This window comes from Phascolarctos cinereus, unplaced genomic scaffold (genome assembly GCF_003287225.1).
Source record: "Phascolarctos cinereus isolate Bilbo 61053 unplaced genomic scaffold, phaCin_HiC Scaffold_5;HRSCAF=322, whole genome shotgun sequence".
In the NCBI taxonomy this organism is placed as follows: Eukaryota; Metazoa; Chordata; class Mammalia; order Diprotodontia; family Phascolarctidae; genus Phascolarctos; species Phascolarctos cinereus.
In genome coordinates this window covers 29,197,073-29,218,726 of record NW_027555958.1, presented here as the reverse complement: position 1 = coordinate 29,218,726, position 21,654 = coordinate 29,197,073, and the positions used below count along the sequence as shown (strand labels likewise).

General features: G+C 41.5%; 1 protein-coding gene across 3 annotated transcripts in view; it reads left to right on the top strand.

Moving 5' to 3' along the window:
- The window catches only part of ULK2 (unc-51 like autophagy activating kinase 2), a 76,765-nt gene that overhangs the window by 12,363 nt on the left and 42,748 nt on the right, over window positions 1–21,654 (top strand). For all 3 annotated transcript variants that reach the window (XM_021007056.2, XM_078154753.1, XM_078154752.1), the window contains 9 exons: window positions 5,553–5,585; window positions 5,898–5,934; window positions 8,425–8,598; window positions 10,218–10,291; window positions 11,479–11,580; window positions 16,117–16,175; window positions 16,576–16,658; window positions 18,866–18,913; window positions 19,272–19,360. In XM_021007056.2, the coding sequence (XP_020862715.1) occupies window positions 5,553–5,585; window positions 5,898–5,934; window positions 8,425–8,598; window positions 10,218–10,291; window positions 11,479–11,580; window positions 16,117–16,175; window positions 16,576–16,658; window positions 18,866–18,913; window positions 19,272–19,360 (699 nt within the window). The remainder of the gene's footprint in view (window positions 1–5,552; window positions 5,586–5,897; window positions 5,935–8,424; window positions 8,599–10,217; window positions 10,292–11,478; window positions 11,581–16,116; window positions 16,176–16,575; window positions 16,659–18,865; window positions 18,914–19,271; window positions 19,361–21,654) is intronic.

Genomic DNA, 21,654 nt, shown 5'->3' with positions numbered 1-21,654 from the left:
GATGATAGATGCAGAATGGAATGGAACGGAACAGAACATTCATTTGGTTGGACTCATTTGTTAGTTGGGGAAGGTTTTGGTGGTGATGGTGGTAGTGGTGGGGGAGTCATGGGGAGTGATGGTGAAATAGACCAGGAGAGCATAGGGTCTGACTTAGCCACAGTATGTTTCTGTTGGAAATAGTGAAAAAGAAGATTGGATGAGGGAGGTGGAACCAGCTCATGAAAAGCCTTTAATTCTCTGGAAAAGAATTTGAACTTGATCTTGGAACCAGTGCAGACCATTGGAGGTTTTGAGTGACATTGGAGTTTGAGACTGACAGTTACCATACTTCATTTGGCAAAGAAGGTCTTGGTTGAGGATTAGAGTTGTAGGAGGCCCTAGTAGTAGAATTTGGCATGGCCAGATAGACTTCGTGTCATGAACTGGGGATGAGGATATGCAAAACAGCATGTATCTGTGTTGTCTTGGGCTGCACAAACATATAGCGAGGCCCAGCACAGTGAACTCTCCTGTTGTCACGTGGCCTGCAGCAACCAACCATCATCAGTCTGTCTCTGGTTACCTTAACCTATCTGTAGCCTGAAGAAGTTTAGCGAATTTTAGTTTTGGCCCTGTTCAGGTCTGCTATATATGGATTGGGTGCTTGCTCAGATTCTGCTGGGCCCCTGCGACAGACCACAAATTAACTTTTTTCTTTTTATGGCATTGCCAATTCTCAGTCATCCAGGACTGAAATCTTGAATCATATTTGATTTTACACCTACCCACTCATATACAGTCAATTGGTTGCCAAGTCCAATTGACTTTACCTCCAAAAATTTCTCAAATCCTCTGTTCTCCCACTGCCTTTACTCTGCTAGTTCAGGTTTGGAGTGGTTTTCATCTCTCTCTGCTTTGACTCGTCTGTCTCTATTTTGACAGGTTTAATTTCAGATTGGAAGAGTTGAAAGGAACCCCTTGGACCTTCAGGTCATTTACTCTAATGCCCCTCTTTTCCTTTCATCCAGCAAACGTTTATTAAGTTCCCTACTGACAGACAGCCCCTTGCCCTCAAGAAACTTGGTTTCTTTTTCTTGATGCCATTCTTCCCAATCACATTCACTCAATCAGTAAACATTTATCAAGTGCCCAATATGTGCCAGGCACTGTCAAGGATATAAAAAGAGGCAAATGGCAGTGCCTCCTGCCAAGAAGCTTACAGTTTGATGGAGGAGATAATGTGCAAACAAGTACATAAAAAGCAAGCCACAGACAAGAATTGTAGGTGATGGCGGGATCAAGGATTTGACTAGCTTTGTGGCTGAGGTGGGTGGCGGAATAGCTCATGTCATGGGAAGTGAGTAGGTTGAGGAACTGTGAGTGGCTGGGATGTTTGAGGGAGAGTCAGTATGTATGTTGAGGTACCCCTAGTATGAGGGGCGGATTTAGAAAGGAGAGAGGGGAGCAGGTACCAGAGGGCTTTGAGGGCTTTGAGGGAGGAAGGAAGGAGAGTGATGGGGTGGTAGATAAGAATAGCATGGACCTCAAAGGAAGCGAGATTTCCCAGATAGATGCTGCCCAGCAAGTCATCCCTTGTGAGAAAGAATTTAAATAGATAGTTCAGCAGAACCAACCAGAACATTAATGATGTCTGACAGCCTTGCAGTGCTCCGTTTCTGCTGTCCCACCACCTCTGTGGTGAGGGAGGGATGTGTTTGGTTGTCGTGCCACGGCATTCACTTTGATTTCCTTTGAGCATCCGTGGTAGTCTTTGTGTGTAGAGATAGCAGGGTTCATTGGGGTGCTTACTTTAGTCAGAACTGGCTTTGATTCCTCTCATCTATACTGTTAGCTCTCTGTGTGACCTTGGGCAAGTGACCTAACCTCTCTGGGCCTCAGTTTTCTCATGTATAAACAATGAAGGGGCAAGGACCTGAGGTTCCTTCCAGCTCTAAATGTGTTCTTGTGATGCTGGGCCTCTTTCCTTCAGTGGACATCAGTTCTTAATATTCATCATGTCTTAGAACACAGGTAATAAACCTTTACATTCATGTGTAACAGCTGTTTAGCCTTTCACCGAATTGAATTCAATAAAATAATTAAATTTAACTTCAATTAAATAATTAGCATTAAATTTAAATCCATTAATAATTAAAATTATTTGGTAAATTCCTGGGATCAAAGAGTGACATTTCAGTCACTTTCTAAAAAAAAAAACCCGAAACCTTTTTTTTTTTTTTAGCATAATTACAAACCATTTTCGATGTTGGTTGGAAAAAAAAATCTCTCTGCCAACCTCAGTTGTGCCTCTTTTCTGCAGCCTCTTCAACAGAGACTGTTTCTCTGTCATCTTTGCTATCTTGCCTGGTGAGGTGAGTCATGGTCCTAATTATTTATTTATAGAAAAGGAAACTGAGGCGAAGAGAGTTAAGTGGCTTGCTGAAGGTCATGAGCTTATTAAGGTTAATTAAAGATGGTTGTCTTGTGATTGTTTGTGATGCCACCTAGCTGCCCCTCCTTTGTGTTTTAAGATCCTTGAAGTCAGAGACAGCTTATAATTTTTATGCTCCTACTATCTAGAGTCGCCACTTAATGCTTGTGGACTTTAATTCTCCTCTTCCTTCTATATTTCAGTTGGGCTAAGGTCGAGGTGGAGAAGAGAATTGTTGTGACAGGATGATCACTGTCGGATGATCATTTGGTTTCCATCAGGGATCACAAATTATTTCAAGTTGTTAGGAATTAATTGTGGCAGGTCCACTCTGTCCCTTGTCATGTTCCTGACTGTTGTACATTGACTTATATCCTTCTCTGTCTAGCTTTGAAACAGGGACTTAGTGTAGTGAAATTTTATCCTTCCAGCGTGAAAATGAGGCTTAGGTCCAGGATTTGTGGAAAATTCTGACATATTTTAGGGGACTTTCAAAATCAAATAATTGAATTTAGAATTGTCCAAGCCCTTCATCAGTTGTGAAATACTTGGATATATTTTATGTAAGCGAAAAGAAAGTACTGTTAGAAATGTTGTCTTAAGAAATACATGGTATTTATAATACTTTAAGAAATAGTGACGTATTGCTGTCAGACTGGGAGTTTTGTGCCTACTCTTTTAGCAAATGATAGGTTTAGTACTTGAAAGACATTAAAAAAAACCCCCACTTCAGAAGTTCCAGTAAATGGAAACCTCTGCTATAGTCAGCCATTTCATTTTTATATGTGTGTTTTCTTAACATGGTTCATTAACTTTTGTGGAAATCTATTTCTGCTGTAATGTGTGATAATTGGAAGCGAATCTCGATAGTCAAAAGTCACATGACTTGTGAACTTTGTCCTGGCACCCTTTCTTTCAGATGTGGTCTGTGAGGCCCTTACTTGTATTCGGTAGGATCAGAGCATCATCTCTGAGAGATGTTGTAGAGCCTAAGGGAGAATTCTTTTTGCCTTCCGCTTATTTTATGTTGTGTGCATTTGACAGCTTGAGCTCTTGCCAAGGTCAGAATACTGGTTTTTTTGTTTTTGTTTTTTTTTTTTGGGAAGAGTTTGGTTTTTTGAGTAACAAAGCATGAAAAATGTTACGTGAAGACAGGGTAATAATACCTACTCTACAGTTTGACAGGAGGTAACGTCTTCATGCTTAGAATTGTCGCCAAAAAGCTCCCGACAGCTTCACCTTGCTTGCTTTACTGAGTGCTGCGCAGACTAAGTTGTTACTTACCCTCCCCATGTCTGTTACCATGCAGCATCTTACATTTAAGTCTAGGATTATGATGAAGCCAAGAATTGCTTGGAGGACATGCCAAATTGCATCATTCACAGCTTAAATATAAGGTCTAGTTAAGTCATCCTAAAAGTGTCGTTCATAGTATTGAATAAAATGAAAGCTGCTAGAAGTCAGCTGCTCAGATTTTGAACCGCTTTAACCCAGACCTGTAGCAGGTTGAACTTGAAGAAGTTGCTGTCAAGTTGTCCAAATCAAATGGTGCCCAAAGTCAGTTTGTTCTTATAATATTTTCTGTGACACCTTTCAGAGCTTAGTTAACAACTAAGAATCCTGGATTAAATATTAGAGAATTCACAGGATATTTAGTGATATTAAATTTATCGAGGCAATTTCTTGGACCTAAATTCATAGATGTTTGGAATTGATTTGAAATGGAACAACTTTTTGTGAAGAGCAGAACTCTCTGAAACTTGCATTCATGTGAGTAGCTGATTCAGGAAAAATTTTTTTTAACATCACAAAAAATGAAATAGATTTCATATATACATGTTGACTTTTTTGAAACTGTATTGCTGTCTTTTATTTATTTTTTACATTACCAAGATTTACCCCAGTTTCCCTTCCCTTCCTGCTTCCAGGGAGCCATTCCATATAACATCATTTTAAAAAAAAAATAAAGGAAGAAAAGAGAAAAGCCAGCAAAACAAAAAAGTATGAAAATATATGCAAATGTTCTGTATCCATGGCCGGCTCACCTCTGCAGAGGAATGAAGGGTGAAGGAGTGTCTTCTCATATCTCCTTGAGGCCACGCTTGTTTATAATTTTGCAACATTCACTTTTGAATATTTTGTGGTTCTTTCCATATACATTGTCATGTTCATTATGTGTATTGTTTTCTTGTCTGCTTAATTACTCTGCATCAGACCATGTAAATCTTTCTGTGCTTCTTTGGAAGCATTCCTAGTCATCTTATAGCTTGGTAACGCTTGATTGCATTGATGTACAGAGGTTTGTTTAGCTATTTCCCCTATCAGTGAGCATCAACTTTGTTTTAATTTTTTTTGACATCACAGATAAAGTTTTTGCAAATATTCTGTTGTCTATGAGGACTTTCTTTTTAATCAGTGAACTCCTTGGGCTATAAGCTTAGTAGATGGATTTTCTGGGTTAAAGAGTATGCCTATTTTAGTCACTTCATTTGCATAATTCCAAGTTGCTTTCCAAACTGGTTGTGATGATTCACAGGTCCCCCCTCCACCAGTGTACCAACATGTTTGTCCTCCTGTAGCACCTGCAATGTTGTCCATTCTCATCTTTTCCCCTTTGCAAGGTGTGAGGGAAAACCTCAAGGTTGTTTTGATTTGCATTTCTCTTACTAGTGTTTTGAGCATTCTTTCATATGGTCATAAATACTTTGCAATTCTTCCTTTTAGAAATGTTGAGAAATGTTCTTATCTTGTGACCACTTAACCACTGGGAAATTTTAATTGCAGAGAATCTTAACACTACTTGTTTTTTGCTCTGTATTTTGAATTTTGTTTAGGCTAGTGATAAAATGAATCTTAGCTTTACTGCTCTCAGCATATAAAATTGGTTCTCCTTTTTGTGATTAAAGCAGGAGCAATTTGATTGGGCTTTGAGATGCTTATAACTGGTGGCATTTAGTATTTCATATAAGTATAACATTCTCCCTTTAGTCTAGAGTTGCTGTTTATTATTAGCATAAAATAAAGATTTTAAAACCTTTAAGAAATTGCTGAAATTTATTTTGAAAACAGTAATCATGATTTCTTTAGGCTTTGGCTTTTGATCATCTATCTAAATCAGGTTTATTGTGTTTTATTTTAGGAATTGCCCAATTCTGTTTTTCTGGTGATGGAGGTAGGTAGTAGTCTATAAATGTCTGCTTTATTGGATTTGAAATTTATTTGATAAGTACCTTGAGAATATGCTGGCAAATAATATAATTTTGAAAATTGGAGCCAATATATTCAATACAGCATAGTTAAATTGTCATAAGTAATATTTGAATTTTTGATACTATAGTTCTCAGAATGGATATATTTCAGATGATATTTATTACATTTTATAAGATGAAAGTCCATTTAAAAATTAGTACCTGGTAATGGATTTGAATAACCATTGAATAAACATCCTTGATTTTAACTACCTTTTTCTCTTTTTAAAAATCAGTATTGCAATGGTGGAGACTTGGCAGATTATTTACAAGGTAATTTTATTTTGCTTGTGATAAATAAATACTTGGCTATTTTTTCACATTTACTTTACCTGCTTTTTAAAAAAAATTAATAGCAACAACTTGTGATTTTGTTCTTTGCAAGGCTTTGACTTTGGATTTTATAAATGTGTCTATGTTTATATTTGATAGTTTTTATAGAACTCCATAGGAATATGTTTCAGTAATGCTTAGTAATGTTCTCTATGGGAGAGGTAGAAAAATTAGATTGTATTTTCCCTTTTCTCAGAAATGACCTGTTGCATCCATTAGCAAAAACTTTCAGACGTAAGAATTTAGTAAAGAAGTCATTGATGTAAAAGCGCTTTATAAAATTAAAAACGTTTTACAAATTCATTCAGCAAACATTAAGTACCTTCTGGGTCCAGAATATTGTGCTTCATGTTGAGGAAGAGGAGGTAAATTTTAGATGAAACATAGCCCCTATAAGATATCCCCACAGAGAATTCTCATAGAAAGTTGCATTGTTGTATTAGTGATAGCAAAGTGACATGAGGTCTGAGGGACCAGACTGCCATGGATTGGGGAGGGGAGTAGCTTGCAGGGGGCAGAGAGATGTATTCATAACGTTCTTACTTGACATAAAAGTTAAAAAGTACTGAGACTTGGCTAGAAATCTTGTCCAAGTACACACCTGAGAGGCCTGGTGTTGAGGCCACAGAGACCATTCTCTTCTCTGGCGTCTGTTAAAACCCCAACCAGAGTGTTGGACAGAATGGACAGAGCTGTAAGGAAAGCAGAAGAACGTGTTCTTAGGGGTGCCCCCTCCCTCCCCTCTTTCTGACAGCATCTGCACTCCAGCTGAGCAGAAACGATTGAAATCAAGGATCTAGTTTGCAAGAATAATCAGTTAAAAGAGATCCCAAGTAGCTCCCCCCCCCTCACCCCAAGAGTGGAGTGGTTTCAGTGGGTCTCTGGATCTCCAACTACCCTGGTCACAAGGGGTCCAGGACATGCTTCTGTACAGATCTGCAGGTTTTTCTCTGCCTTGGCGATCCTGTCTCTTATCGTACTTATTTCCACCGCATCTCTAATCCCATGCCTTTCTTTCTTGGGAGAGCTTCATTAGAACATTCCTGCTTGGCACCGCCAAGAATCGTTGCTTCCTCTGAAACCCAGAACCTGAGCACCCTGCTGTGAGATTATCCCGGTCTCTGCCCTCTGCCCTGCTTCCTCGTGTCCTCAGTGCTGCAGCTCCTGGGTTCCCTCATTTTTCACACATTCTTGGTGAATGGTTTCAGACAGGTGCCTGTAGCTGTTGCTAGTAAGCACTCAGCAGCCTCTTTGATGCATAGCTCTGTTAGGCCCCCAAGATCTTGACAGGCAGACTCTACTTAATAAAGTATCAATCAGCAAGCGTTTATTAAGTGCCTACTATGTGCCCAGCCCTGTGCTAAGCACTGGGACACAGAGACAGCACAGAGAGATCTCTCAGGGAACTTGCCCACCAGTGGGGCAGGCGTAGACCTGAAGACTTGGATGGGGGCGGGAGTGTTGAGAGGCTTATAGAGAGATGTATGTGAGTGAGTGCTATATAAATGCCAATTATTATTATGATTATCAGCCTCCAGTCTGCTGATTGACTTCATTCTCTGAGCTTTCTGATGAGTTCAGGTGGTATTTTTAGAGTGGTACAAGGATGCACTGGTTTAATAAGCAGGCTCTCCACGGGGGAAAATATATATGCACATGATTAAAGTTTAATTTGCGTTATTAATATTTTCTTAAGTCTAGACAGTCAACAAAAATTAAATGAGTCCAGATCTGTAGTGGTTGCTGAATACTGAGGTGTAAATGCTTACTCTGAAGTTTTAACAGCTGGTTCCTGAAAACCTCCAGTTTACATTTGAGGAAAAGCCCAGATATCTCCTGGCTCGTATGAAGTCCATGGTGGTGTTCTTCCTTGGTTTGGTCCTTTAGGCCACACTTTGCTTTCCGTGTAGGAACACTTGTGGGTGGACTAACATAAAAACACTATTTAAAACGTATAGTTATTCTGGGATGGAATTTTTTTCCTGGTGTGGTCAGTGGCTGTTATTTGTCCTTAAAATGTAAGTCAGCTTTAATTAGAAATGTCAAGAAACCATCCACTTGGCTATAAAATACAAATGCATTTGAATATACTTCATATACATATATAATAAGGTTTATCTTGCAGTAAGTCAATTCTGTTTGGATGATTGTCCAGGCCTTTTGCTTAGCCCCCTCCGCCCACCCTCTTCACTAGAGATGGGTAGTTAAAACAAGAGATGAAAGCTTGACCTGGTTGACCTTACTAGTTGAAAACATTTCTTTGGAGGAATATGCTACGAATCCACTGAGTGAAATGAGCATCTGTGGCTCTGCTACATTATCCTTTCCCCTTATTAACACTGATAATTGAATTATGGGTATATGCAGATGGTGTTTTGGCTTTGTGTGTGTAAGTATGCACAAATATTTATGTAACTGCTTTCCTCACAGCTAAAGGAACTCTCAGTGAAGACACAATCAGAGTGTTTCTGCATCAGATTGCAGCTGCCATGCGAGTTCTCCATAGCAAAGGAGTCATTCACAGGGACCTTAAGCCCCAGAACATCTTGCTGTCTTACGCCAGTCGCAGAAAACCAAGTGTCAGTGGCATTCGCATCAAAATAGGTAAATGAAAGTATTTCCTTGAAGAAATGATCCTTTTTTTTGGTTTTGTTTTTGTTTGTTTATTTTTTTGAAATGAACCTTTTTGAAAATTAGTATTCGGTGATTTTGATCAGCTTTGAACAAGTGATAAGGTGTGTATTGTTTTGAAATCTTAACCAAGCATTTATTAAGCTGCTGTTAGGTATCGGGCACTTTTCCGGGCCCTTGGGATAGAAATATAAAAGGGGCAGTTTTTCCCTCAGGGAGCCAACATTCTACTTCGAAAAGTGGTGAGGAGTAGGGGGAGAGGACTAGATCTGGGAGTCAGGAGAGACTTGGGTTCAGGTCCTGCCTCTGATGTTTGTTCATTGTCTGGGCTAGTCAGTTCTTTCTCTTAACCTCAGTTTCTTCTTCTTTTTTTTTTTTTTTGGTGAGGCAATTGGGAGTTAAGTGACCTGCCCAGGGTCACACAGCTAGTAAATGTCACATGTCTGAGGCCGGTTTTTAACTTAGGTCCTCCTGACTCCAAGGCTGGAGCTCTATCCACTGTGCCACCTAGCTGCCCCTTAACCTCGGTTTCTTTATCGGTAAACAAAGTAATAATAACTAAAGCTGTTTGGGCCTCAGGGTTGCCAAAAGAACCAAAAGAGATAAAGTATGCCAGTTCCTTTGCGAACTAAGGTGCTGCATGAAGATTGCCTCCTCTTCCTCCTGCTGCTGGTACCCAGGACCCAAAGGCTCAGCTCTAAATATCAGGCGTGTGGCAGCAGAACAGAATGGCTCACATTCTCTGGGTGCCCATCCAGACGGCTCCGTGTCTTGAGGCAGGTTAATTTAATTACGGCGATCCCAGAAGGATAGAGCCGGAAGGGCCCTTCGTTCTGTCTGGCCCAGCCCCTCTATTTGGCACGTGACTGGCTTTTTAGAGTCCTTGAATCACGAGGTAGACATGAGATGTTTGGGAGTACTTAGTCATGCTGGCAGCGATTGGGTCATAAAGCAGGAGTTGCATTCCTGTTGGTGATCGGAATCATCAGCAGTCTGCAGAATTTCTTATCTTGCCTGGTTACGTTTGGATCCTGGAAAAAATAAAAAGTGAGAATCTCCTGACAAATGTTGATGACATTTTAACAAGAAGTGTGGCACGCAGCATTTTAAGTGAATGATTTGTAGTTTTTCTTTTCCTCGGTGCCAAGTGTGGTTGGCAGAGCCACATTTGTACAGCTGATGCTGATGCTGTTTCTTGGTTTGTTGATGAAGGGAGTGAATTTTGTTCTCCTCAGTGTTAGGCCCCTTATCAACCCTTTTCTGAGAGAAGTTTTTTGCCAACTTGTTTTTATTTTCTTAAAAATTCGAAAAGGTCCATGTTGGTAAACTCCAACTACCAGACCATCTCTATGTCTTACTGGTCTAGACTTTTTATTTAGTAAACTTACCCATTTAAAAATCTGACTCCTTGTTCTCCTTTCCTTCTACCTTCCCATTCCAGTATTTTCCCAGCTTTCAGACTCTATGTGGATGGTAGAGATGTCAGAAGCAGAAAATTTATATATTTTGCCTGTTGGAGTTTGGGTTGGAAAACACAGATTTTTGGTAAATGTGAAACATGTTTATCATTTTCCTTTAATTTCTTGAAATAGCGGATTTTGGTTTTGCTCGTTATCTGCACAGTAACATGATGGCTGCCACCCTGTGCGGATCTCCGATGTATATGGTAAGTCTTGTAGGCCTGTCTGTTTAGAACTGTAGATCTTAGGTAACGGGAGCTAGACATAAATGCTTGCTCTTTTCAGAAAGGGTGTGATTATAAAGCTTATGCATCTGATTTTATAATAGGCTCCAGTAGGATGAATGTAACAATACAGAGTATCTAGTAGCGCTCCGTAGGTATTTTTCACTTCAGTAAATAGATGCCTTCCAGCAAGGTTGGTTGTAAAGTGAATTCCTATAAAGCAGACCTTATAATGGGAGTCAGTAGAAACATGTTGCCCTAGAAAGTGATCTCCCCAGTTTTCTGAGATGAAAGCTTCATGAAGAGGTTAAGACAGATCTAAGGCATAGCTGATGCTATGCCTAAAAATACCTTTAGAGAACAAAACAAAGTACCTTGGAGCACTTTCTCAGCATCAGAACAGGTTTTTCTTCTCTCGCTCCCTGTGTTCTTTCCATGTAGCATCTTTTTATTTGTGGATAATATTAGAAAGTTGGTCACAGAAGCAGTTAGAAAACGTATCCACTTCAGATGTGGAAAGTAAGTTGGACTTCAAGGCACTCCTAGAGTCCAGTACTTCTCTCTTGGGTGGGAGTCCTCTGGTGCCGCACTGGGAGATCTGATTTACAGCGTAACCCAGACAGCTGGGCTTTAGGATCCTGTGGGTAGGATCCCTGGTATACTGCACCCTACCCTACGTCGCTCCTCCTTTACAATTTCAAGCTTCCCAGGCCTGTGAAATGAACTTAATGTTCCTCTTGATCAGCTCTGTTGCAGTGGATTGTGACCTGACCGCCAGCTGGGTACTTGTGCTGATGAAGGGAACCCAGAATTTGGTTGGTTCAAAACTGGATAATCCAAGAGTAATTTATATTTAATGTGATAACAAAACTCGTGTCCTTTTGGGGGACAGTTTTAACTTCCTAATTATATTTTACTGAAGATAATTTTAAAAATTAGTTCAAATTTTCTCATCATAAACCAGCTGTGCCATAAGGACAGACATCTTGACCTCTGCTGGATTTGAAGTTTTCTGGGGAAAATAGACAGAAAATTCACAAAAGGATAGGCAGTTCTTGACGGCATCCTTAGAAGGTGTTATCGTTTTTGTAATTTTGGTGGTAGTGGGGAGAGGAGATACAGACCGTTCCCGTAATGCCATGCCTTCTGGATTTTTCTATCCTGTCTAGGCTCCTGAAGTGATTATGTCTCAACACTATGACGCCAAGGCTGACTTGTGGAGCATAGGAACTGTGATCTATCAGTGCCTGGTTGGAAAGCCCCCTTTTCAGGTAGCACAGGTTCTCTAATGCTTGGCTCTGGATTGTCCTTTTGTTGTGGTCCATTCTTCCATCTTGTTCCCAGGTTTTCCTCCTTCTGTCCTGAAGGTTGCAGTGTTCCCTGACTCAGAGAGGTTAGGAGGAGGAGCCAAGTTAGTTCTGACTCCTGCTTCCTGCTGAGTGGGCAGAAATGACTTGAGCTGCGTCAGGACCTTTTCCTGCCCTTCCTCCTGCTCCTTCCGGCTGGGCTTTTCACAAACCAAGCTAGCGTATCTCTTAGACTGGAGTTACGAGGGAAGGGTTCAGGATGCCCATACGAGATGACTATCTGAGTGGAGGCAGAATGGCCAGATCCTACCGCTCTCCTTCAGCAAAAATCTGACATTTTCACCATACCAAATAATTGTTAAGAAACCCAGTGACGGGGCAGCTGGGTGGCACAGTGGATAGAGCACTGGCCCTGAAGTCAGGAGGACCTGAGTTCAAATCCGGCCGCAGACCAAACACTTGACACTTACAAGCTGTGTGACCCTGGGCAAGTCACTTAACCCCAATTGCCGTTAAGAAAAAGAAACAGAAACCCAGTGAGAAATTGCAAGCGTGTGACTTGTGTTCCAGAAGGGCCCAAAACATCCATCGGCCTGAAGTCAGGAGGCACCAGGAGCAGGATCCAGCAGCGCAGGCACGTGAGCTGGCAGTCTCCTCATGCAAATAAAGACAGTCCTGAGACACCTGGCGACACAGTAGATGGAGCGCCAGGCCTGGAGTCTGGAAGACAGAAACTCACATCTGGCCGCAGACTAGCCGTATGGTCCTGGGCAAGTCATTTCACCCTTTTCACCTCAGTTTCCTCATCTGTAAAATAAGCTGCAGAGGGAAGTGGCAAACCACTCCAGTATCTTTGCCAAGAAAACCCCAGATGGGGTCAGGAAGTCAAACACAAGCAGAACCAAATTCATGGAGGACTGCGTCCAGAGATGGAGAAAACCCGGGGCGGAGACCTTGGAAGCCTGGCCGTAGCGTCTAGGATGGCAGCGCTCCTGCCTGGCGGACTCCAGAGCCCCCAGCACCCAGGCCTGATGCCTCCTAGAAGATCCTGAAGATGTAGCGCTGTCCATCTCAAAGGATGTAGGGGGACCTAACCTGGGAGGTGGAGGACAGTGCAAGTACCCCTGTGATCCAGGGCTAGACTAGAAAGGGATGACTACCCCACCCAAGAGTGCCGCAGGGGTCTGAGCCTTCCCCAGGCACAGAGCTCCAATGCCAGAACTAAAGAAGATGTCAGTTAGCATTGGATTTGTTGTAGATCTAAAGATGCTTCCAAAGTAGTGATCAATTTTTAACAGCTGTAGATAGACTCAAGGAAACAATGGATTTGTCATAAGTACTCTATGACCCAGAAGTGAAGCAAGAGCTTTAAAAATTGAAGCAAAAAAGAAAGAATTGGAAGAAGAGCGTAGGGCACAGAAGAAAAAGTAAACTGTATGCAAGTAATAGCCTCTCTGAAAACTAAAATAGACCAAAGAGAAATCGGTAATTCCGTGAGACAAGAAATATTAGGACAAAATCAAAAGATGGCAAAAAAACCCAGAAGAAAATGTGAGATCTGATATGGAAAACAGGTAACAGGTCAAGGAGAAGTAATTTAAGGATTATTGGACTCCCTAAAACCATGATTAAAAGAAAAAGTCTGGACACTGTATTTCAGAATTCATAATTGAAAACTTCCCTGATCTATTAGAATTAGAGGGCAAAGTAAAGATAGAATCTACTGATCACCTCCTGAAAGAAACTCCCAAAGGAAAAGTGTCAGGAACATCATAATTATAAAATCTGGAGCTTCTGTGGCAAAGACAAATTATTTCAACCGTCCAGGAAGTAGTAAGGAACCAAGGCCCGGCAGTTTCTATCACAAATGAGAGATCTGGGAATAAAGTATTGAGCCAAAGGCAGGAGAGAGAAGCTTGTGACCAAAAGGAGTCACTTGCCCTGCAAAGCAGAGTGTGATCCCAGAGGAGACATCGTGGACCTTTAAATGGAGGGGAAGACTGATGCCTTTCTCATGAACAGGCCAGAGCTGAGTAGGAACTTTGGTAAATGGAGCGGCTGGAAAGGGCTCTAGAAGGATGTCAGGCCAATCTCCTAATGGGGGGAGCGGAAACGTGTTCCCTCAGAACCTTTTTGGCTTCCTGGGCTAAGGGACCTGAATAAGAGAAGCAGTGCCCGGGGTTGGGGATTGGTTCTGTTCTGACGGCTTCAGGAACTCACAAAGAGGGGCACTTGGTACTTCTTGGGGTTGAAATGAGTGAGAAGAAGAATGTACAGATGTGGGGGAGGGGGCCTCACATGAACCTGCCCTCTATCTGAAAGAACAGTTGAACACATAGAATTTGGTGTAGAAATGACATCAGAGCAATAGAGACACAAGTGAAAATAGGAAGGGGTGGAGTTTGAGGGTAGGATAATACTGTGAATCAATAATAGTCACAAACAAAACAATATTCCTGTGCTTGAAGGGAAAATTGAAAAGGGAAAATAGAAAAGCAAAGAACTGGAATCTGAGGGCTGGAGGGGAGGGATACCTATAAATTGGGGAATGGCTGAACAAATTGTGGTGTATGAGTGTAATAGAAATGATGAGGGAATTTCAGAGCATCCCGGGTGGTATGAACTAACACAAAATGAAGCAAGCAGAACCGGGAGGGATGTTTACACCAAGCCAACACACTGTAAAGAAAAGCATTTTGGAAAGAACTGGCAACTCTGAGCAATGTGATGACCAGCCGTGTTTTCCGAGGGATCTTTGATGACACGTGATGTTACCTAGATCCTGACGGAGAGCCGATGGGCTCATGCTGTAGAAAGAGCCACGTTTTCCGAACACGGCCACTGTGTGCGTTTGTTTTAATTGCTTATTAGTTGAAAAGATTTTTTGTTTTGTTTTTGATTGGGAGAATGTGGAGGAGGAGAGGGCCACTGAAACATTCTGAAGCTTCACCATAGCTGGCCAGGAGTAATGTGTGAAATGTATTATCTGCTTTTTGAAAGAACCAGTTTGAGATTTGCAGTTCTGTATGTAGGCTTTCTTTTGTGCTCTGCTCTGTATGTCAAAATGCTTTTTAAAAAAAATATTTGTTACATGACAGAACAGGAAAATGATAAATTTTGAAGACGTGGGAAAATTGGAACACTGATGCATTATTGGTAGAGTTGTGAACTGATCCAACCATCCTGGAGAGCAATTTGGAACTATGTCCAGATGGCTATAAAACAGTGCATATCCTTTGATACAGCAATACCACTTCTAGGTCTCTGTATCCCAAAGAGATCATAAAAATGGGAAAAGGACCCACATGTACAAAAATATGTATAGCAGCTCTTTTTGTGGTGGCCAAGAACTGGAAATTGAGGAGATGCCCATCAACTGGGGAATGGCTGAACGAGGTGTAGTACATGAATGTAATGGAATACCATTGGGCTATAAGAAATGATGAGCAGGCAGACTTCAGAAAAACCTGGAAAGACTTATATGAACTGGTGCTGAGTGAAGTGAGCAGAACCAGGAGAACACTGTACACAGTAACAGCAACATTGTGCGATGACTGACTTTGGTAGACTCAGCTCTTCTCAGCAATGCAAGGATCTAAGATAACTCTAAAAGACTCATGATGGAAGATGCTATCTACAAAATATGTTTAATATGAATGTATATGTGTAGTCTATATCAGGTTGCATGCCATCTTGTGAAGGAGGAGGAGAAAATTTAAAACTCAATTTTATGGAAGTGAATGTTGAAAACTAAAAATAAATTAATTAAAAAAATTTTTTTAAATTGCTACACATCTCTAAAAAGTGGGGTTTGATCAGAGCTGATTTCACCTGAGGTTGGAGTATAGTAGGTGCTGAGAAGTAGAGGTAGCAGTACCTGCTTTATTTGTACTTTTGACCAAGTACTAGGCCAAGAGGTGGCCTAGGTTGGTTTCCTAGGTAGTAAATGTAAATTAAAATTTTCACATTCATTAATCCCTGGAAGAGACTGAATATGAGGTGGGATGGATTTGGTCAGCATTAAGTGTAAGTAGAAAATTGTTCTGATTTCTCCCTGTGCCCATTTAAAGTCTTGCTAGAGAATGCTCAGAAATACTTTTTAAGTATGACTGGCATAATCTTGATTCTGAATTGTTCATGTAATATATTTCTTTGGGCAGATGATCATTTTATCCCATTTTTCTGGTGGCTGTCTAAATTGGAGGCAGAGACTAAATCCTCTTAATTGTTACCAACATTTATTCCATACCCACTACCCGAAGAGGAGATCATCTTGGTGAAATTAGTGGGCCAAGGCAAAAGAAAGATTGGGATGTGGTCGTTATTCCGCAGGGGTCCTGTGAGGAAACTTGTGTGCAGTGGGACCAGCTGTTATCACAAAGACTGTAAACCTTTGTAGTAAGATTAGTATTGATCCCAAGATGTGGAAAAGCATTTTAAGCCTTTTGTCTGATGAAGAGACTGACATTAACTATTTCCCCCCCCCCTTTTTTCCTATAGGCCAATAGTCCACAAGACTTGAGGATGTTTTATGAAAAGAACAGAAGTTTGATTCCTAGGTATGTATGTTAAACTGAAGGTTTTAAATATCGGAAAATCGAGAATTTTATTTTCACTGCCTATTTTCAGATTAATTTTAAGTACTACAGGTTGGACCCATAATTTCATTTGGTTAAGAAATTTAGTGTATCAATTTTCATGGGTTTGAGTATCATATCTATTCAGATGATTCCCAGATTTAGCCCTAGTCTCTCTTCTGAGTCCTGGTTCCACATTACTGACTGCCTTTTGGACGTTTCAAACTGGATGCCCTGTAGATATCTTGAATTCAACATGTCTGACCCACCCAACCCCCAACTCCCTGGACTCTTCCAACTTTCTTGTTACCAATGAGGCCTTTCCCTGCCTGCAGTTAACCACTATGCTCAGTTGATATCTCTTTTCCTCCCTTTCTCATAGTATCCCGAGAGAAACGTCACCGTATTTGGCTAACCTTCTCTTGGGTTTGCTTCAGAGAAATCAGAAGGACAGAATGGACTTTGGTGCGTAACGTACATTTCTTCAACCTTTCTGAGGTTCAGAGTGAAGTAACTAAATCAGGGTGTGGATTCATAATGACCAGTGTGTTTTCTAGTGAAGTTTTAGAAATTATTTTGTGGATGCTTTTTGTTATGACAGTTGCTTCCCAATAATCCCCCTTTCCCCATAGAATTCTCCCAGATAACAAAGAAAAACAGTTCAGCAAAATTTATGTAACTGATTCAAGCATCGTAATGAAGCTGTGTGGAGAAGGGGCCTGAGGGATGGATAAGGAGGTAGGAAAATTTGGGTTTCAGCCTCATCTCCAACACACATGGGCTCTGTGCCTCTGTGAGAGGTATAGAATTTCCCAGAGGCCTGGCAGCTTTCTAAGCCAACCAGATGCAGAACAGATGCTAACCTGCAGCACCAGAGGGGACTTCTTTCCTGGGAATTCCTTATACCAGGAGTTCTCAAGCCTCTTCACAGTTTAAATAAAACTTTGGCAGAACCCTTGTAGTAAAATCCTCTAATTATTATTTTTAATGCCTATTACCATGTGGTTTACTAAAAAAAAATGCAACTTAGGGTGTTTCAGAGTTCCTTGTGTAGCACAGTTTGAGAAACACTGTCCTCTACCATTTATGGAGATTGAGTGAACCACACTGACTCCATCTTATCACTCAATTCTGGAGCTAGATCAGTTCTCTTTCTGTTCAGTTAAGGGTCTAGTCCATTTTTTGGCTTGTGGGAAAATTTATTCAGCTATGGAAACTGTGAGATAACTTTATTGCATTGTTTCAACCTAGCCCTGTGTGACTGGGAAGACCACCCCTGCCTGTTGCTCAGAGATCCTTAACTGAGGACCTAGGTTATGCCAGATCCGAAGATAGATTCAAGGAGTTTTTTCACAGTTAAACATCTAAAGCAACCCATATGTTTTATGTGAAAGCTGGCCCTGTCCTGGTCGATCAGGTGTTGTTTCCATGCTCCTTTGATTGAACAGACACTTCTGGGGAGGGTGGGATACCTCACTTTCTGATTTCAGGGACTTGTTTGTTTCCCCCCCCCCCCCCCGACCCAACTTGGAAAGTCCTTAATCTTCCCTCCAATTAGAAATCAGATTACCTAATTTTTAATCCTGGTTAATTTTTTTCTTTTAATTGGTCTTTCGGTTAATTGTTTTTAATACATAAAAAATCTGTCTCTGTATTCAGGGTCTTTGGACTGACTGGGGAGTCCATTGACCTGTTTATTATGCCTGTTTTGCTAATAAATTGTGTAGCTTAGATTGTTTCCTCAGTTATTAATTATCCACCACACAGTGGAATTACAGATCTGTCCAAACTCTGCCTGCCCCTGAAGCAAAGGACTGAAAGACTCTTTTGTTAAGTAGTAAATATCCTGAATATCTGATTTCAGCTAGTGGTTCCTTTTTTTTGTCTTAAAAGTCTATGTTGTCTATATTGTTTTCACTGCTAGCTAGATGCTGTGAGGGTAGTGAAGAGTATACGAGACGAATATATAAATGGACATGCAGGGGAGGATAAGGGAAGAAGGTCATGCAAGGTAGAAGGTAGTAAGTCTTGTAAGAGGTATAAAAAGTGCTTTATTACATAGGGGATTATCTCAGTTTAATAATTAAGAGATTTTTTATTTTGGATCTATTCTCAGATACTCAGTGGATGCTACCATGTATGCATGGCAACTCTTAATAAATGCAAATGTTTTTGTTATCAAAACTATGAACCAGTAAACAGGATGAACAGAATTAAGGAGAATTAATATTGCTTAAATTGTGAAACCAGCTGCAAAAACAACCCAGCTTGGAATAGAAGGGAATGTATTGTAGAATTCAGCTGCCAGATGCCCTTTTCATTTGGACAGTGAAAACCAGGAACGGTAGTTTGATGTAGTCCGTGGCACAGGTTTATAGAAGTATCTCTAACTTAAGGTCTTCAACAAGATTACCATAGGAACAAGAGTGTTTTGAAAACGGACAGAAGAAAATTAGGTGTTCAAGGGATCTTAGAACTAAAAATTTTGTTTGTGATGGAAAAAAAAAAAGATTTTTGGTTAGGAAAATAAAACTGTCATACTTAAAGGAATCGGAAGCAACTTGTTGTGTACTTTTTAAGTTCCAAAGTCTTAGGAATCTTATGGCTTACCTGCTTTATGGGGCTGTACTTATGGGTTTGTCTGAGAAAACTTGTGTTTTTTTGTCTTACAGAAGCATTTTTTAGTCATCCTTTTCTTGAACAAGTTCCAGTTAAAAAGTGTAAGTAGCTGCACTTATTCAATAGGATGATGCTGGCTCGGGAGTGATTCACCCAAGGGAAACCCATGTGCTCACAATAATCTTGCTGAAACTTCCCTTCAGGCGCCGGAAGTGATTCTTCTGCCTGTAACAGAAGTTATGGGTTTTTGGTAGAAGGTTTTCTTTCTCTTCCCCTTCCACTCCAATTGAATTTTTTTTGTCATGGGGAATTGAAAAATTTAGGCTATTTTAAATGAATTTCACTTTTTGAGAAATAAGCACAGTGCTACATTGGAACAGTTTGCAGAGTTTTTCTGTTGGAGAATTCAGGTCCTGAACTTGGAAGCGAGTGACCTCTCTCCTCTGTTCTCTCCTCCAGCCTGTCCGGTGCCAGTGCCCATCTATGCCGGTTCAGTTTCTGGCAGTTCTTGTGGGAGCTCTCCATCTTGCCGCTTTGCTTCTCCGCCAGTGAGTTCTGGTTTACCTTTAAATTAATTTTAGAGAGTCTATAGACACATGTGATTGTTGTCTATCTGTAAGATGTATTGTAAATTCAGATTTAACCATCTGTGTTATGCAGGATTCTCAGTGGTTCAGGAACAGTCTTTGAGCTGACATCCTTACATTTGCTGGTCCCCATTACATTGCTTCTGCCTCAACATGTCTCCCTTGTTCTGCAGCTTCCAGTCATTTCCATCTTCATGGCTATTATCGCTGAAATATCCTGACCAAATCCTCTTTCCTGTCTTAGGATTTCTAGCTGCTCTGTCTCCTTAACCTACTCTTCCTACCTGCCACTGTTCCTTTCTCCCCAGCCTGGCGCTTCCTTTCAGACTGCTGCAGTTATGGTCATCCTTTGATTTTCCAGAACCCTCTGTGTCTCAAGGACCTGGCTCTACTCTGCATCAGCATTATCTAGACATTGGTTTTTAGTCCTTTTTGCCAAACTCAAGCTGGAAAGAGAGGCAGAGGCTTCTGTTCCAGCAGGGGACTTTCCCCAAAACTTGAAGCCCCAGCACACTAGGACTTACAGAGTTGGTGTGGCTGCCCAGTTGCAGTGCTGAAGAAAATATGTAATCTGCTTCTGGAAACCAGTGCAGTGCCTCTTCCTTCTGTCCCCCATCATCCGTCGGGAGAACCACAAGGCCGACAGCAGTAGTTGTACCACCTTGACCCTTTTGAGTTTGGGGGAAAAAAATATATTCCTGTCCATGCTGGGGCAAAAAGAGCTGGCTGGGGAGTGAGGTCCTATTTTAGTGTGGCATGGCTAGATATGAGGTAGTGGGGGTGCATGCTAAGGTCACAAAGGAGCCCAATAAACAGGGTGCAGAAAGGGAAGCCAAGTAGGAGGTTGGGTGCTGTTAGATCAAGAGGGCCAGTGATGGGGCATGGTTTGGGGGAGAATCTGAAGGAGGGGACAGAGTATGAGGATGGAGGGGACTGGTTTTGTCTGAGCAGGCGGACTCCATTTGGTTTGAAGGAGACGAGAGTATCAGCAGAGGAGTAAGGATGTCAGAGTCCAAAGGTGTAAGAAAGTTCATTTACTGCCCCTGCGGCCGAGTTTTGGGGTATGACTAAGTGGAATAAAAAAGAGACTGGCGGGGCAGCTGGGTGATGCAGTGGATAGAGCTCTGGCCTTGGAGTCAGGAGGATATGCATTCAAATCCAGTCTCAGATACGTGACACTTACTAGCCGTGTGATCCTGGGCAAGTCATTTAACCCCAACTGCCTCACCAGAAAAAGCAAAGAAAAAAAAGAGAGAGAGACTGGCAGTGGAGGGAACTTTATTTGAACACCAATTAATATAATTGTGATGGATTTCCTCTGTGACTGCCTGATAGTAGCTGAGATGCTTGATAACTTTGGGTCAGAAAGTATTAAGCACTAGTGTCTGAAGTTAGAGGAGAAGAAAAGAAATGGGATGGTGGGTGATGTTTTACAATCAAATTTATTGTCTTCCCAGCTCTCACCCCCAAGACTTCCCTGTTTCTGTTGAATGTGTGGCCGTTCTTCCAGCACTCTTGGCTTATCCTTAGAATCTTCCTTCAGCTCTGTCCTCCCCGTATGCAGGCAGATACCCAGGAGCGCCACTTCGTCTCCCCAGTCTCTCGCACTGGTCTCTTTTCTCTCCTCATGCAACCGCTGTCCTAGTTCAGACTCGACTTGCTTCTTGCCTGGATCATGGTGAGAGCCTGCTGGTTGGGCTTCCTGCTCCCGTTTTCTCTCTTCTTCTCTTCATCCCCTACACAGCTGCCAAAATACCTTCCTAAAGCACAGGCCCAAGCAGGTCACTCCCTACAAGGCTTAGAAATTTTCAGTGCCTTTAAGACAGACCCCCAGCCTGTCCCCGTCTCCCTCCGGCCTGCATCTCCTATGAACTCTCCTTCCCAGCCTGTCTGTCCTCTTGCTGTCAGCTTTGGTGTCCCTGGGCCTGGAATGCCCTCTCTTTGTCCCTCATGGAATTCTCTGCTTCTTTGCCTTGGGAAGACTTTCCCCAGCTCTCCTTTTTCCTCCTTGCCCAGCCCCCAGGAGTTTTGTGTTGTTTGCTCAGATTACGCTGTCATATACTGTCATATACTTACCTGTAAGTGTGTTTTATTTATCTTCCCCAATTAGAATGTAAGTTCTCTGAGGGTAGGGGCCACATTTTTGTCAAGGTATTATCTCAACACGGTGCCTTATACTATGATACTTAATAAATGTTAGTTAAATTGGATTAATGGGTCTAGTATTTTTATAAGAGGTACCAAAAGCCACCCTT